General features: G+C 40.5%; 1 protein-coding gene across 3 annotated transcripts; it reads right to left on the reverse strand.

Annotated features, from left to right (window-relative positions):
- Positions 1–1,697: 1,697 nt before the first annotated feature.
- On the reverse strand, positions 1,698–14,993 carry LOC119734901 (diphthine methyltransferase-like). Of its 3 annotated transcripts, none has more exons than XM_038208531.1 (10): positions 14,816–14,921; positions 11,217–11,401; positions 10,562–10,683; positions 9,930–10,014; positions 8,186–8,298; positions 5,307–5,470; positions 4,946–5,018; positions 4,011–4,076; positions 3,633–3,805; positions 1,698–2,688 (listed from the first exon to the last, which is right to left on the reverse strand). In XM_038208531.1, the coding sequence occupies exons 2-10, from the start codon at positions 11,397–11,399 to the stop codon at positions 2,228–2,230; spliced, it is 1,440 nt and encodes a 479-aa protein (XP_038064459.1). In that variant the 5' UTR covers positions 11,400–11,401; positions 14,816–14,921; the 3' UTR covers positions 1,698–2,227. The 3 variants fall into 3 exon arrangements, with proteins under 3 accessions (XP_038064459.1, XP_038064457.1, XP_038064458.1); XM_038208529.1 differs by lacking the exon at positions 14,816–14,921 and adding an exon at positions 12,597–14,103; XM_038208530.1 differs by having other exon boundaries at positions 1,699–2,688; positions 11,217–11,434; positions 14,816–14,993.
- Between the last annotated feature and the right edge of the window lie 2,557 nt (positions 14,994–17,550).

The following is a 17,550-nucleotide window of genomic DNA, read 5'->3' on the forward strand; positions in this document are numbered from 1 at the left end:
AAGCTAAAGGGGCTCTCAGCATGTGATTTAGTAATGTTAGACATGGGAACTTGGAAAGATAAATTAATTTTTGATGATTGAAACTACAGTAATTTTTATAAAAGAATAAAATCAGACTATCAAATTCCATGTGTTCAGAAGGAGATATTAAGCACTTCAAACTGCACAACAAAAGGAAAAAAGCATGTGTTTATGTTGAGTTCTAAAACTAAATTATTTGTACGCACATAAGTTATGTACTTTGCACTTTATTAGTTTGTTTGTATGGAAATTCTATGTTTAGTTTTGTGAATTGCAGAAGCAGTAAGCAGTTTCTTTGCAATAGTTTACATAAAAATGAATTGAATATTGCAACTTGATACTTGCAATCCATTGTGGTTTTATTTGAGAAGTCAGTATGTCAACAGATGTCAAATGCTGGTTTCTACATCTTAAGCTGAGGAACTGGACATCAAAATTGTCAGGGAATTGGTAAGAATATCAAGCATACATGTCATTACCATAGAGCTATATTATATTACTAACATGCTCTTTCCCTACATGCCATGTGCATCCACCCTTTAAGTACCCTTTTAAGTTCTACTTTTTCAGCTGGGTCTGCTTGAAAGCCTGCTGTTTTTAATCAACTTTTCATTCCATCTTATTTCAATACTTTCAATGAGAATGCGAATAAAATAAAAGTGTCAGCACTTACATGTAGGAAATTTCTGACTGTGTTCTGCTAAGGGAATGAGGTACAGGCTCTTGCAGCGCCATTTTCCAGTCTCTTGGTGGGGAGGGGGGTTGAATATTGTGTAGAGTGCGTTCGATTACTTCCCCCGCGCTTACTCGTGCAAGTGCAACCGTTTGAGTTACCTCTCACATGACTTCTCGCACTTACTCGAGCCTGGCCCAAGTAATTGACTCACCGAGCTGGTTACTCGGGTAAGTACAGTAAACTCCGGCTAAATCGGGACCCGAGAATTTGTGACGACTTACGCGAATGCTGATATATGCTATAAGTCGTCATTTTGCAGACTTACATGAATGGTCTTTTGCACACATGATTCATTGCACTAATTGGCTTCCATTTACCCTGGATTATCTCCTTAATGCTCAAGTTGAATCCAGCAAATTAACCCTCGAATTGTATCATCACGTTTGGGGTATTGATAGTACAGACCACGATACATGCGTACGTGCACACAGTAATGAATTAAATGCGTGCGTGGTCCGGTATATACCATGCACGCATTGACTGCAGCAGTAGTCATTCAATAAGACGACCCCCAAAATGGACAGCGCATGCGTACAGCCTAGAGGGGGTACTGGTATTGATGTGCTCACGATGCATATATGCGATGTATATGCAGCAAAGATCCTATAGCGCCGCGTAGTGGTATGCAGTAGGACATCCTTTTTCAACACCGATGTATGCAGCAATCACGAGCCGTGCGAAACCACTTTTCACTCGACACTGCCAACCGAAGTACAGGAAGTCGATGCCAATGCGTGATTTGTTGAATTCTAAAAATGCCGACTTACACAAAGGATTTTGTAATGCTTTTTATGGAAAGGGGACCGAGAGTAACACGACGACTTGAGCGAAATGGCGACTTGTAAAAGCCGACTTAAAAATAAAAAATTTAATCGAAATGCATTACGGACAATCGAGACTTTAGTCAGATGGCCAACTTGGGCGATTTGACGAGTTGTACGATGTTGGTTTAGCCGGAGTTTACTGTATCCCATAAGGCCATGCAATAAACATGGCTGCCGGCGGGCGCCTCAGATCAGACCTTGTACACAAACCACTGAAGTGGCGTCAGGTTGCAACATTTTTTCCGAAACAGGCTACCAGAGCTACGGCTCAACTATTGTCAGTGCGTCCCCGCGTATTTTCAATGGCTGTGTACCTAGACCTAGCTCTAGACAGTTGATTTGGATGCAGCCTGTGTCTTGTCAAAGTTAAACTTTCCAGCTTTTGCACGAAACTTTACCCGAAATCGTTCGTTTATTTAGCTCCACTGCGCATGTCTGTCATCACGCGAGGAGCCAGGCGCGAGTAAGCTGGGGGAAGTAATCGAACGCACTCATTGTGATTTTGTGCAGTGCCTCCTAGGTGATGTGAATGTGTCCCAAAACAATTGGAGCGTTGTGTACACTTTACTTGCATGGGGTCAAAGCATTGCCACAGGGTAAGAGTCTGAAGCAGGGATGGCTCAACTCATGATACACTGTGTTTACTTCACACAGTCCAATTAACTTTCCACATATGGAGACTGTGATCATAAAAAGAGCATGATGCAATAGTATCACAAGATGATGGCTGGTCTGTCTGTCTACTAACTGCACTGTGTTTCTGTTGATCAGACACATCACTGCCAGAAATCTCTGTAGTTTTCTGTACAGTAGCTTGAGAAGTCTGCCAGTTGTCTCCTTTGTGTTGTCTGGTAGCATATTCACATGTGTCCTGATTTGCTGTTTCAGCTGGGGCATTTGTCATTGCCTTGTGTGGTGATGATGGCATATTCCTGTCCTCATTGGAATGCATTGGTTTGGATTGCTCTTGGGACGATACCACCTCATCAGTGAAGGAGGATGCAGTTAGTTGTTCACATGGCAGGTTTGCATGCTGGCACCAATCCACTCCATATGCTAGGGATTGGTGCTCCATGTATGAAGCAACAAGAGACTGGCAATTTCCATCTTGAAAAGTAAACAAAAGTAAAAAAATAATAAAAAAAACAGTCTGTAGAATCAGTTTCAACTTGTCTTACATGTCCACAGACAACAAGAAAATATTCCACTCTATCAGCTTTAGATTTGAAAATAAATTTGTTAAGTTTTTAGGACTTGGCTCGCTGGATAAAAAACATCAACTACGAAGACATTTTTTCCCCTCTTATCCAGGGCAATAAAATGTGGGCATTAGGGCCGAGTGATATTTTAGCACCATTATTAGATACTTTATGGCAGTTGACTAGCTGGCACTTGCATCAGTGAATGATGCTCATTTATTCAAGTTCACAAGATTGGCTGAACAGTGGGCACAGGCAACTTCTCAGCCTTTATGAGATATGGCAGCTACAATGGGCTCCATGCACGGACAAGAGAGGACACTTTTCTTACAACTTTCAGTGGAAAAGTGGCATCTCTGATAGTGCGAAGCACAACTTATTCTGAATGTGCACAAAGCCATAGCGTCTTTGCATGAGAGCCAGACATCATTGGCTATACATTCTAATGTCTCTCAGTGGTCTCCCCAACTCTCCCTTTCTTACCGTTGAGGGGGTAGTTGTACAGAGAGCCCGAAGGAGGACGCCATTTGGTTTGAGTAAAGTATTTGGTATAAAATTTACCCAAACCAAACAGGTCCTATTAATTGTGTGCGGAAAAATAGGCTAAGAAATAAAAGCTTACTGTATTCACCAGGCATGCAACTGCGAATTTAGAAAAAAAACGAGGACATTCCAAACCACACCAGACTTTGTACAGTGTTTTTCAATTTGTAATGGCATTCAGTCAAAAACGAGGAAATCAGCGGATCCAAGGAAAAGTTGCATGCCTGATTCATGTGGATTGATAAAGCAGGATGTGGCATAAATGACGAGAAAATGTTGCACAAGTCTGTAAAGACAAATCATACTTACTAACGACAGTTGCACAATCAATTATATGGAAGCCATTATGCATGCAAGCAGCCAGGAGCAGATTGCCATGGCTAGGGTGCCATTTTAATCTCCAGACACCCCCGCCGACACTGGTCTCTGTCAATGGTTGCCGCATATGTCTGGTATCCCATAGCATCACTGACTCATCATAGCTAAGCAGGTGGAAAATAATATCCAATTACCTATCTTCATTCAAAATAAATGAGCACTGAGACAACATTGCATATTATGGAACAGTTATTAGCTTGACAATCAGGGACATTAGCATTCAATAATTTTTGGCCTATTTTTCCTTTTAAAAAAATATATATACATCATAAATCCACATACTAAGCGTTGTGCCTATTTTGTGATTACCTTCCAGAAGCCAGTAGATTCTCCCTGTGTGCATTGCTATGCAAGCTGCATACACCCATGCTGTGACTGTCAAAACAACAACCAAGATAAAGTTGATGAAACCCAGAAAATCAATATTTTGCAATATCGGACACTGACACTTTATATTTGGGAATTCATACATATTGGACATGAAGACATGACAGGTAGGATAGTACAATTATGGACTCTGTGAACAACTACCCCCTCAGTGGTGAAAATGAGATAGGGTGAGGACACTTGAGGACGCCACCACGTGTCCATGGTTATGGGCTCTGTGCGCTTACATGTACTAGGTAGCGCGTGTATATGGCATACATTATGCACGACTAATTTGATTCTGAATGTGCACAAAGCCAATGCGTCTTTGTGTGAGCATCAGGCGTCATCAATGCATTTGAATGTCACTCCAAGTGGTATCCACCGGTAAGCCACCCTTGCTTACTGTTGACGAGGTAGTTGTGCACAGAGCCCATAGGCAAACTAGCGCACCCACAGGCATGTCATTTGAACGAAAGATGAGGTATGAAGGAAAGTATACACACATATATGGTGCCAATATGTAATTTACAATTATGAAATCAGGCAAGTGCAGGAGGACAAAGGGTAGATCCGGGGGGGGGGGGGGAACATCTCAAAAAAGGCAGCCACTGTGTACACCAACATGCACCAATGCCATAAAGAGTCATAGTTCCACCACCCCCCCCCCCCCTTTTCCCGGGGGGGGGGGGGGGATTTGGTTCCACCAAAAAATTGTGTTCTGGATCCGGCCTTCAGGAGGATGTACATTCCTGCATGCACTTCCACTTTACACAGTGTCCTTCGCACACTAGTTGTGTGCATTCACTCAGCACCTTATACTTTCCATGAACAGGGTCCAGTCCAAATCAGACTAGAGAAAATGGATGACTTTGTACCTTTTGCTTATAAACAGTGGTTTACTGCAAGGTGTTCTTGTATCCCATCCTTTGAACCTGCAGTCATCACCACCTGAATCAATTAACAAGATGTAATCATGAAAAAGACTATCCATTCAGACAATTAGAGAAATTAAACACAATAATGCTTGTCATTTGAAACTCAAATAGGCCCTAAGCTTCCTAAATCTTCCAAAACCCTCCAAAATCCAGGAATCTTAAGTTAATGCATTATATTACTTTAAGGTTCATTTCTAGTAGCAAGAATACAACATCGGTTTACTGCACATTGTTGGACTTTTGCTATTAAAATCAAGAACCTTCCAAACAAAACTGAGTTAGGTTCAGCACATTAATTTACCAGAGTACACCACGGTGGGTTGCCAGTAATCAAAGGCTGCTATCCAAGCCTCAAACCCATGAGCTGGCCAGTGAAGCACACTCTCAACACTTGATGCACCGTCACAGAGCCGACACAGTGTAAGACTGCCCTTGGAATCACTGACAATGACACAGGGATTCTGACTACAAGGACAAATAAAAAATTCAAAGAATTTGTCGCATTTGAATACTTTCTTGTTATTAAAGGAAGGGGGCTCAGTTTTATTCCTCTTGTAATCCTACACACTTCCGGAACCCTGAATATGATTTTTTTAAAATTTGTGTGAATAGTGTAATCAAGTATATTTTCTAAATACATGTTTATTTAGAACAGTATGAAGAGTGCATCATCCGAGCTGTGCCTTTCATTTTGAACAGTGGGACATTCAACCCATAAGTGCAGCAATCAATGGAGTCACTTGGCCAGGTTCTAAAGGAAGTCCTAGATCATGATGTAGGGAAAACAGTACATATGGTATCTTGTGAATACGTTAAAGGGACACTGCATCCTGGAATATGCCCAATTGGGCTACAAGACGCATTTTTAACGAAATGATGTTAGTCAGAAAGAACATTTAAAAGTAGGATATAAACATCCACACAACTATCCTTTAAAAACTGTGCGCTTTTGTAGTATTCCTGTGTTATTAGTGCGAGAATGACTTTTGGGGTCCACTTTTGCGACCCCAAAAAGTCGGGCTGTTCATGCTAGTTGTGATTCCCGTCGTAAGGGTTCACCTTTTGCGGACGTGTAAGAAATCACATTTTGTGCACAGTTGGTGATTGATCACCACTGTTCCTTAGCAGTTGTAAGTCCGAAGCGACTAAACAGTCTGTAAATAGTGCTTGTGTAATGCAACAAACGCACTAGAGTCACACAGTGTGACTGCACCAACACACTGTATGCGCCATTGTACATGTAATAATGGTGCACATGTAGCCAGCGATGTGGTTACACACTATAAGATGTACATGTAGTCCTTCCAGTACAAAAACAGACTGCGAATTTCTAAAAAAAAAAGAGGAATTGAGAGAAAATAACTAGAGTATTTGTACCCCCTTACATTTTCAATGTGCCATTTTCACTTCTTGCCACAAGGCCCATTTAAGCACAATCGTTCAAAAATTTGAGTTTATACCATCTTTTTGACTAGTCGCGACTTTTTATCGCAACTAGTCATGACTACTGAAATTCACTAGTCACCCAGGCCTAAATATTAATTTTTAAACAATAATCAATCATAAAATCTCGAGGGATACTGGTACTATTTCAGTAACCCTGGTGAGGCAAAAAAAACCAAGCTTCCAGTTTCTGGTATGGAGCTGGCCCCCAAAGTGGTGCGGGGACGCATTTTTTTTTTTCCTCTACTTTTTTCTTCTTCATATGTCGGCTGATATTGCAGACGATGCTTTGATCCCCTTAAAACACTCAAAAATATCCTTCAGAGTGGAGCTTGAGGTGACCTCAGTAAGGCCATAAGGCTTGAGAATTCTGCACCCACTAAAAATCTCGACCAACACGAACATTCTTCTTGAAATTTGGATAGTCAAGAGAAAAATCAGAGGAAACGTTAACGTCAGACCGTTCACAGCAAACAGGCATGCAACTGGGAAATCACAAGCAAAGGGGAAATTCAAATTTTTCCCAAACTTTGTACAGTGTTTTTCTATTTTCAATGGCACACATGGGAAGTACAAAAAGAGGAAATCAGCTGATCCGAGGAAAAGATGCATGCCTGGCAACATCGTGCATGTGCTGCCAGGCTGGTCCTTTACATATTGTGCTAATTAAAATATGTTTGGGGGGGGGGGCCAAACAAAATTGTGGTCTACCAAAAAGTGGGTGCAAAAAATTATGGCGTGGGGTTCGGGGGCTCACTTAAGGGCCGTGAATTTTTTTTTGATTCTAGATGCTCTGTGGTGCGATCTGAGGCAATTAATGACCACTTTGACCAATTTGTTTTGAGGAAAAGATGGTGGTGTACGGGACTGTACGCAGTGCCTGCCTTTATTGCGACGTCACTTAAAAAAAAAAATGGGTTCGTTTTTTGGGGCCATGGCCCCCATTGCCCCCCCCCCCCCCCGATCCGCCCGTGCAGGTTCCAGATACACAACCATCGCTCCTTCAGTCCGTCTTCCAGACGCACAATTACAAAACTACAACACCGTCTGCAAATGGTGTTTGACTATATTTAGTGCAAATTATATGGGAGCCCATAAAGCTTATACTCGATCGTAACCCCATCTAAAAACACATTAAAATTGTGCAGCAGCAGGATTCCAGTCAAACTAGTGAGCTTGGCGGTTTTGAGACATCATATAACATTGAAAACAAAATTTTTGCCGATGCGCATGGCTATGTGGATGCGCATGCAGACCAGAAACCAGAGACTTTTTTGGGGGGAGGGGCCTAATAGACAAAAGACTCTTTTGCCATAGAATAAGAACCCTCTCTGCCTTATATTCATAACAAATGCATTTTGAATGTGAAAACGTGCCAAAATTGCTACCTAAAATACATAATTTAGCAAAAAATAAATTTTGACCATATTCCATTTCACGGGCACACCTCTCAAATGAAAGGTCTTGTCCCCTGTCACTGGATACCACATTTGAGGTTGTGTGCTTTTAGTTTTAGTTCTGAAGATTTCATAATTTTCCAGTTTTCAGCCGTGTCCACTTTAGCATGGAAATCCCCCTATATTGTCTGCTACATGTACCTTTAACTCGGAAGTCAACAGCTTAAAAATAACCCCCATCCAATGTGATTAAATCCAGAGCCTTGATATATAGACAAAAAAATAAATATATAGACAAAAAATAAATTTTGTTGATTGTTGAATTCATATCAATACTTGCCTGTGATATTTTCCCGTGTTCCAGTCTAGAGACAAGGTTAAGCAATCATTCTCCTCGCTAACTCTATGGCAGGCAGTTGACTGTAACACAAAGCTATCAGCACCCCCATCAGCCTGCATGGGAACACAACACAAACATGTCAACAAATAATACAATGTAATCAGAAATACTCTTGTGTTTTATTCCAAACTGTGCTCCCTTCAAAAATTCACACAAGCAAAATAGGGAAATGTTAGAATTTGCACAGTTTGCACAGGTTCAGTTTGCAAGATCAAGTGAAAACAGGCATGGTACAAAGTTTGGGGGGGGGGGTGGGGGGAGGTGCTTTTAGATGTAAAAAAGGGCACATCAATCACCCTTGCTGAAAGGTGTAGTGTTTTTTCACTGGCCAACCAGCCTCCGTAAAATCAAGGGGGGGGGGGGCGGGCGAGACACCGTCTTCCCATGGGGGCGCTGTTCAAAGTGATCACGGGCTTTATATAGGTGGTACTCTTCAATGAGGGCACAATTGCCGACGTTTGAAGGATTTTAAAACAGAAAGGACACTTGTGTTAAAAGGGCACTCATGAAAAAAAGGGCACTCGTGCAAAAAGGGTACTCGTGCAAAAATTGGAGGGGGGAGGGGTGTTTAATGCTCCCACTTAATCCCCCCTTCATGTACACAGGGTTGATGTTCATACCAATTTTGAAGTTCATGCATTGATCCGTTTGAAAGAAAAGCCATGGAAAATTATTGTCCAGAGAAAGGGGTGATGGAGGTTGAGCCCCTTCACCCAAACATGTTGTATAAATGTTGCTTTCCGCACTCAAACGTTGCATACATAAAGCTTCTGCTGAACATGATTCTGTTTAAGGACTACGGCGATTTGGGCTTACTAATTCTGCTGCTAGTTTGAGCATGCTTCCTCCATGGTTTGAGTAACAATCTTGCTAAAAAAAACAGTATAGCCAAGTGGGAATTTAACCCTTTAGCACTTATATTAAAATGTATTACATTGTATTTTCTCCTCTGTAAATCAATAAAACCATGGGCGGTTTGGGGCGGTTTAACTAGGAGTAAATGGCTCAAATAGCCCAGGGGCGAAACCCGATAACCCGGTTTTACCATTCACACAAGGTTTCTTGATGGTTTCTAGGCCTTTGAGGCCTGCTGATTCCAAATCTGGATGATGCCACCTTGGGGCATCCTTGAAGAAATTGAGATATCTAAGATGGCCGCCAATATGGCTTTCAGCATATACTATATACATGTACGTACATGTATGCCCATTTAGACACCCTGCAACATTTTTGATAAGTGTTATAGTGCACAAATATGGATTTAAGAAGTCAGTGAATCCATTTTTACCATTCCCCTCCCATTTTCACTCTTCTTTTTTGCAATACAATATGGCTTCCTATATGGCTGCCAAGATGGCCATAGAATAGGACATAATAACAACAGAGTCATTTAGGATCAGAAGTAGGACATGGTTTTTTTTTTACACATTGTAGTATAGCGGTTACATGTGTGTCAGTTTTTATACTTTCTAGACTGCATTTTCATCAGATTGTGCCAATTGGGGGTGGCTTTGCAGAGTAGCTTGTAACAATGAATGAAAGCCAGCTCCACTGTACAAAACTGAAGTTCTTGCAAAGACCTGTATCCCTCCCTTCCTCTTTTGTCTCCAATCGTGCTGAATTCCCCAAGCCTTTTTTTACCCCATCCCAAACGCTACATGTAGGAACAAATTTAACTGGTCACCTTTGAACAAACAGCAAGCAGTTGGAGTTCCCCACTGGCATTAACAATGCCCAGAAGTGGCTGCTCTGCAACTGAATAATGGCACCTGAGCAAAATTAGTTTAATAGACATTTAAACAGTTTATTAGGCAATATTGTCGCCACGATTTGACAAGAGATTTACAAACAAAAGATGACAATATTTTTTAGATATTAGCTGATTTTCTTTGCAAAAATGACACTTGTGTGCAGATTTTACCCAGCCGGATAAACAATGAATGCAAAACCATACCAGGAACCAATGAATCAAAGAAAACTTGTTTGAAGATGTTTTGTACAATTCAAATTTTGTGCAAACAAAAGTTGTCCTTTTTGATTGCATGTAAAACTGCGAAATGCAGTTATGTAATAACCATGTCTCCTAAAGACTTGTGTGCATTATTTTTGCAATCGTAATGTTAATCACAGTAAATGTCAAACGTTAGAGTGCACATTCGCATTTGCACATTTTGCCAGTCTCCTTTGTTTAGGGAATTATATTCATGTATTTTAATATGCTTCAATATGCTTCAATGTTTTAATTGCAGTATAGAAACATATTCATGAGATACACATTTGCATCAAAATTGTTCAAAAAGAAGGGATTTACTGTACCACTTCATATCCAATATTGCTGCTGTTTCAATCTTTTGCAATTCTGTCAAACCAGTTTCTGCTGCACGCTGATCCAGACAGTACAATCGTATCTGGCCTAGCCTTTGTCTTGGTCTGTCATCCTTTGAAGAGAGCAAAGGGAAAGATCAAATCAAATCCAAATACATGTACTCAGATTTGAGCGTTGTCTTGGATTTTTGAATTCATTTTAATTTCATGTAATGAAAGTCAGGAGAAGACAGAAGAAAGAACTGAGGCAACTAGGAGAAGCCAGGATATGTGCACTCAATGCCTCACAGGGCATCACCAGGAAGAACAGGGTCTGGTCATTGGTCACTCCATCAATATGCATGACAGATCTTACCATTCGGCCATTTTCTCTGTTTGGAAACTGAGATCGTGGGACAGCTTCATAAGGATGGCATCAAAACATTATTTCAGAAATCACTTCAATATCTGACCACTAAGCCTTAATGGTTATTGATTATGTTCACATAAAATTATAAAATCTTTGTTACTGTTCATTTTATAAAATTTCCGTTTTCATTATTTGCTAGTTAATTTTAGCTGTGTGCATGAGTAGTGAAGTTTTCTGTAAAAAAAATAATGATCTGACATAGATTTATCAAGATGACAGGGTGGAGCAGTCTTATACCTGATGGTTTCCATGTTCCTGCTCAAGGGTCAACGTCTCTTCTGCTAGCTGGTATGTGCCGCAAGCAAGGAGGCATTCAAAGCCTGATAGGGGACAGAACTCAACAGAATCTGCACTGTAGTTGGTGTCCACAGTGACAAGCTGGATAGGCGAGCCTACACCTGAGGAATCTTTGTCAGACATCTCTGTAATGTAAAAAAAAATGTTGCTCTGCGATTCTGTTACAGAGCGCGATGCATCGATTATGATAATGAGTAGACTGGATCTCGTTTGTAAAAACATGTGCATTTCAAACGATGATAGGGAGTCGGGAACTACCCGAGGGCAGCTTTTAAGAGCGGAAACCATTCCTCGACAGCAGGTCACGGCTTCGCGTACATGTTTGTATATGTACGTCCATAGACAATTCGTTGGTAGATCGCTCCACTAAGGCCAAAAAAAAAATATTCGGTCTCTGGTCAGACCAAAGTTCCGGAATTGACGCGGCGATGCGGCTTTTTTTTTTTTTTTTTGCCTTTTTCTTTTTTCTTCAAGCTTGGATTGTACAGAAAAGGTGGGGTACTTTTTTGCTTTTTTGGTGTCCTCATGTACATTGGTGTCCTCCATAATTTGCCTTGGTGCTCTCGATCATTTGCCTTGGTGCAATTTCCCATTCCTTGGTGCTCTTTGGTAAAAAAAAATTGAGGAGGTGCGGCAATAGAGGGCGCTGTTGGAGCTACCGCGGAACATTTTGGGAAAAAAAAAAGATTGACGCGCATGATTAAAATCGACGCGCGCGCTGACCAGAGACCGACTTATTATTTTTTTTGGCCTAACATTATTGAATGATCGCTGTAGGATGTCTGTGCTATAGTGGTTGAGCCCACCATTAAATTTAAGGGAAAAAAGAACTCAATATGACAATCACATTCGAGATCCCTATACACTGAACATGTATCCCTGAATCAAATTACAGCTATTTTGCTGAAAATGAAGGCAGAGAACATTAGTCATTAATACTACAGTCAATTGACCGGTTCCGCAATTTGACCGGTTCCGCAATTTCGGAAAACTAGCTCTCGTTTTCAGGAAGACGAAAACGCCAAGGACTTAAACTTTGGTACCGATGGAAAGGTTATTCAATCTACTTTTCAAAAATGGTTTTAGTTTTAGGATACTCACTTACATTTAAAAATAAATCCCCTACGACCGTCACTTGCCGTTAACGAACTGCCGAAATGGAACGCGCACGGAAGCGTGATTTCATGTTTGTCGGCCTGCTACACGATTGTTCAGGGGAATTAAATCTTGGCAATGGATGCAACTTGTTTGGAAATTATTCATTATTCCACCATACAAATATAAGACTTGAAGTCTTTGAATTTTTTTTTCTACACCCACCAGAGTAACTGCTGGTCGTTTGGCCGGTTCCGCAAACGCATTCATACTGCCTATACAATACACTGGCCATGGTGTGCACTGTAATAAGCGGTGCTGCTATTGACAAGTGTTGTTGATGACGGCCCCCTAGCGCGGCGTACTTTATTCATTTTGGCATGAATCTTTTTTTTTTTTTACAACTTACAAAGAAATTGAGAATTTCTATTAATCCTTGTTTAAAAATGTCGAATTTGATGATCATTTCTGGGTGTTCAGTGCAAAATTGAAAACAAAATTGAAACAAAATGATTTTGTTTCTGTCCTGCTTCCGGACAGCACTGTAGGTTTTGGATAAAAACAATTTGGACTTCAAAATTTAAAATACAAACATCTTTCTTAGTGAGCAAAATTCCCACTAAACGTTTTTCCTTTGCTCGAAAAAAAATTCACCCCATACTTGATGTTGAAGCGGTTGTGCCTCAGGGGTTTGGATTCATTTTAGAGTTACAAAGTTCTCCACATCAAGGGTGCATGAGTCAGCCCAGGCTAGGTTTGTGGGGAACAATTAAAAATAGTGCATAATAATATGGAAAATAAAACGCATGTGTGTTTCTAACCCAAAGGACATTTCCAGTAATTTAGTAAATCTAAAATTATCCTTTTTCGGTGGGTTCTAACCTTACTCTTCACCCTTGTAAACAAAAAGAAAAATAGGTCCACTAATATTTCATAATGAAGACCAGTCTCTCGTCAGTACAGAGACACAAATTTTGATTGTTTTCTTGGAGCACAAAATTTGTCAAATACTATAAACCATTTTTCATTTTTGTCTCAACTTGGTCAAAAACTAAATGATTTATATAAAATGTCTGTTTCATCCAGACAATGCCAAAGACAAAGAAGAAGATTACGCCAGCCTCCTGATAGGCCATAAGAGGCCATCAGCACATCTTTTTCAGTTTTACCTGTGAAGGTCAAGAAGAAGTTGAATATTATAGTGAAAGTACATGTAGCTGTGTGTCTTCATCACCATTCCTTTGAATTAATTTATTTATGTGACAAGTTCTTTTTTGTATAGTGCTAGCTTCTGGAGTGCTTAAATTATTTGTGTATAACAATTAAACAGACATGCAGGTGTCATAAAGGCAATAAATTTAAAGGCGTTACATACATTTTTATTAACCAGTACATGTGAAAGAGAAGTGAGGTGTTTGAAAACTATGCTACTTTGCATGAAAAACCCACAGAACATGTCTATTTCTGCGATTCATCCCCATTTACGGTACTTACATGACAGGTATATTTTTGGATTTAAAAGGGGTAGCTTCTTGAGTGCTTTAGTTTTGTATTACATTTACTTTTTACACATGCAGGTATCACATGTCAATATATTGAAAGGGTTATCGGGATGTACGTGATTAATGTGTTGACATTTTCTTTTAAGAGCATCACCGAACGGTAGATGAGGTTTGCTAATACAGTTGCCCAAGCATGATACACGTATAGAGTTAATATGTGCAACAACGTATGAGGAGTACTACTGAACCCTCGATCTCTTTAACTTCCAACGAAATTATAATTAGAAATTGCCATTGCTATGAAACAGCCATAGGATTTATGACATTTTTAACAATTTGTTTTAATTTGTTTGTGAAATTTAATTTGTTTGTGAAATTTAATTTGAATGTGAAACAATATGTATGTGGCCTGTATGTATCTGGCCTGCTGAGGCCTGTTCCCCCTCCCCTCCCGGCCCCCAGGTTCCCCCTCCCCTCCCGGCCCCCAGGTTCCCCCTACTGGATGTTGGTGCACACAAAATTAAGCATATTGTGTTTTTACCCTGAACAAATTGAAACACTCCCCCCCCCCCCCCCCCCCCCACTAAAAAAAGTAAAATGAAAAAAAGGGGGAGGGAATAAAACTAAAGTAAATAAATAATAATAGTTAAATAAACAAATAATATTAATAAACACAGTGCTCCCCTGCAGACAATGATTCAGTTCCAATTCATCCAGCCATGCAGTCACTTCCTTAAGTGTCATAAGAATTAAAAATGTAATTTGCGCATATTTATAGATAGGTAGCTTCCTATGAAAGCGCGTTTTTTCGCCACAAGACGCTTCAGACGATTTGCGATTGCGGAACCGGTCAAACGACTGTACTACACTGGAGAAATAATGCTAGAACTAGCAAAGCCTTAAACCTTATCTGATATTATAAAAAGAGTTACATTTACTTACCGATATTTCTGACGTAACTGACCAAAGACTTAGACTGACACTGCACAGACCAAAGATTGTTTGGCACTTTACTGACCAAATTTAGAGCTAGGTAGTGAAATACGACTCAGCTCAGCAACAGTAGTACCGCTTGCTACTCGCCGAGTCCGTGACATAAACACGTTGGATTAACTATAACGATGCACCTGCCTAATGAGGGCGTTTAGAGATCGTTCATTTGGGGTGCGTTCGAGCGTGCTACTCGTGTTACGCGAGTATACTCCTGAGCGCACGAACGGCAGGAGTACGACCCGCGCGCGGGTTAGCAAGAGTCATACATGTAGACAAATTAATTAACAATTAAGCATAACAAGGAAAGTATAAACCAAGGAATACTAACGCTTGCTTGGCTAGGTCAAGGGAATATTGTGGAGTGGTGGGATGAGCGATTAGAAAAGATGCCTTAAAGGGAATATACAACATTTGCAAACATCGAACTACCAAGTTTTTACGAAATACCTTACTAGGATGTTGGTAAATGACAGTCTCAAGCATCTTGTAAAATTATGGCACCTGGTGTGAAGTCATTTTCAAGAAAATGGTATTTTTGTAAACATTTCCAACGGTGGTCGGCCGACCAGCGTTGGAAAAACCTAACTATTTTTTCAACTACTGCTCCAAATTTACCATTTTTCAGTCCAATTTTGTTTGCTATTGGTTACATGTTCAGTGAACGGGTGCAGGCTAGCTAGACTGGTTCCCTTGCCTTACAATTGTCCATCATCTATAAATTGATCCATTTTATCTTTTGTGGAGTCAGGGAACCAGACTACTTGAATTTTTTTGTTTTTCTTGGTTTTTCCAACCTTTTCGAACACAAAACTTAAAAATGTCAGTGTAACAATATTTGATCTATTATACTAACCTCTCAAATAGTTCATTTCTGAAAATCATACAGCAAAAGCCAATGATGTACATTCCCTTTTTTTCTCGCTTGAGAGTCAATCCAAACAGGGCTGTATTTTTAGAAGATAACGAACATCATGTCAACTCAAAAATTGTCTTGGCGCACTGGTGTGTGGAATTTTGCCCCACACGCATCACCTTCTCCTCATGATATTACTGAGTGGTCAAATAGAAACCAATCCAGTTCCCTCGTGGAATTTGCAAGAATTTGAAGTTGTCGATAACACAAATGGCATTTGTTGTGCCATGCCATGTGTGATTCATGGTGCCACATAGATTGCTGTGGAATGTCATCTGAAAATTACCAAAACTTATGTAACAACTCAAACTCTTTCTCTTGGATCTGTTAACAGTGTGGCTGTCCAAATTTTAACAGTTCCTGGTTTGCAACTCCATCGAATTATTAACCCTTTCTCTCCTCGAATCCCTCGGAAAGTCATGATCTGCATTTGTCCACTCCGAACCTCAAACGTCTACCCCAACTCACCAGTCAAACAGGTCCACATATTAAACCACCCCAAAATCGTGCTTCTGGCCTGAAAACCCTGGCTTAAACCACCCTACGTTGCCAGCTATATATGGTCAAATAAGAGCAAGGCTGTTGACGAGCTGTCACCAAGCTTTTAAACAAGCACAACCGTCATTGTCCAAACATAGTCATAGGAGGTGACATCAATTATGCCTGATGTCGATTGGTCCTCCTGGTCTACCACAAACTCCAAGACAGCTGATCTGAGCATACAACATTCCTTGGCTTTGAAAACTCATTTGCTCAGTTGGTAAAGGAAATAACACGCCCGGTTTCAAACAGTATCTTGGACCTCGTGATGCCAACATGCCCACATCACCTCATCAGAATGTCAGAATAATGCCTGGCATTTCAGACCACAATGTTTATACATGTAGTGCTATTTGATGTCAACATGAAACCCAAACATCAAGCTAAATTGCCTCATAAGATTTACAACTACAAAAAGGGCAACATGGATCAGCTGAAATTTGACACTCAGCAATTTAGTGACCAGTTTGTTGCGAGTAATCCTTGGCAAAATTATGTGGACACGAACTGGCAAATTATCGGAGAAAAGTTGCAAAGCTTGTTGAACACACATGTTCAGTCAAGGATGAAAAGTGGCAAAAGACACCTGCGATGGATAACACCAGCCATCAAGAGGAAAATGAGTAAACATGACAGAAAGTATAGTCTGGCTAGAAAAGACCAATTATTCATCAGCCAAAAGGGAGTGTTTTAGAAAAATCAGAAACAGCTTAGCAAAGCACATCAAGCAAGCTCATTCAAACTGCATCGATGAAGTTGTCGGTGGAACTAAAGCTTGACAGACAGACCAAAAACATTCTGGTCATACGTCAAGTTGATGAGGACTGAGAACTTTGGTATCCCAGCTCTACGTACTCAGACCAAATTATGCACCACCGATGAGGACAAAGCCCAGGCTTGAATGAACATTTTAAATCTGTTTTCTCCTCAAGTTCATCTTATAATATCCTGGATAAAGGAGGTACATCATCCCAGCATTTCTCATCTCGTAATTCATGAAGAAGATGTAGCCAAGCAATTGCAGAATCTAAATCCAACAAAAGCACCTGCCCTGACGAAGCTCCGCCGAGACAACTAAAAATCTGTTGCCGTGGAACTGACACAGGCGAAGTACCAGTGCAGTGGAGACAAGCCATAGTGACCGCTAAAAAAGGGCGCAAAATGAGATCCTTCAAACTATATAGGCCAATATCCATGACCTGCTGTTAGAACACATTGTTTTGAGTCGCAT

The sequence above is a fragment of the Patiria miniata genome, unplaced genomic scaffold (genome assembly GCF_015706575.1).
Source record: "Patiria miniata isolate m_02_andy unplaced genomic scaffold, ASM1570657v1 HiC_scaffold_28, whole genome shotgun sequence".
Taxonomy (NCBI): Eukaryota; Metazoa; Echinodermata; class Asteroidea; order Valvatida; family Asterinidae; genus Patiria; species Patiria miniata.

Excerpts from the sequence above, each read along its gene's own strand:
- LOC119734901 (XM_038208529.1), bottom strand. The coding sequence starts at position 12,666 with ATGGCCAGTGTATTGTATAGGCAGTATGAATGCGTTTGCGGAACCGGC. Across the intron at positions 11,402-12,596 it reads AACGACCAGCAGTTACTCTG|AGATGTCTGACAAAGATTCC; the intron begins GTGGGTGTAGAA and ends TTTACATTACAG. Across the intron at positions 4,077-4,945 it reads CCACTGTTTATAAGCAAAAG|TCACAGCATGGGTGTATGCA; the intron begins GTACAAAGTCAT and ends TTGTTTTGACAG.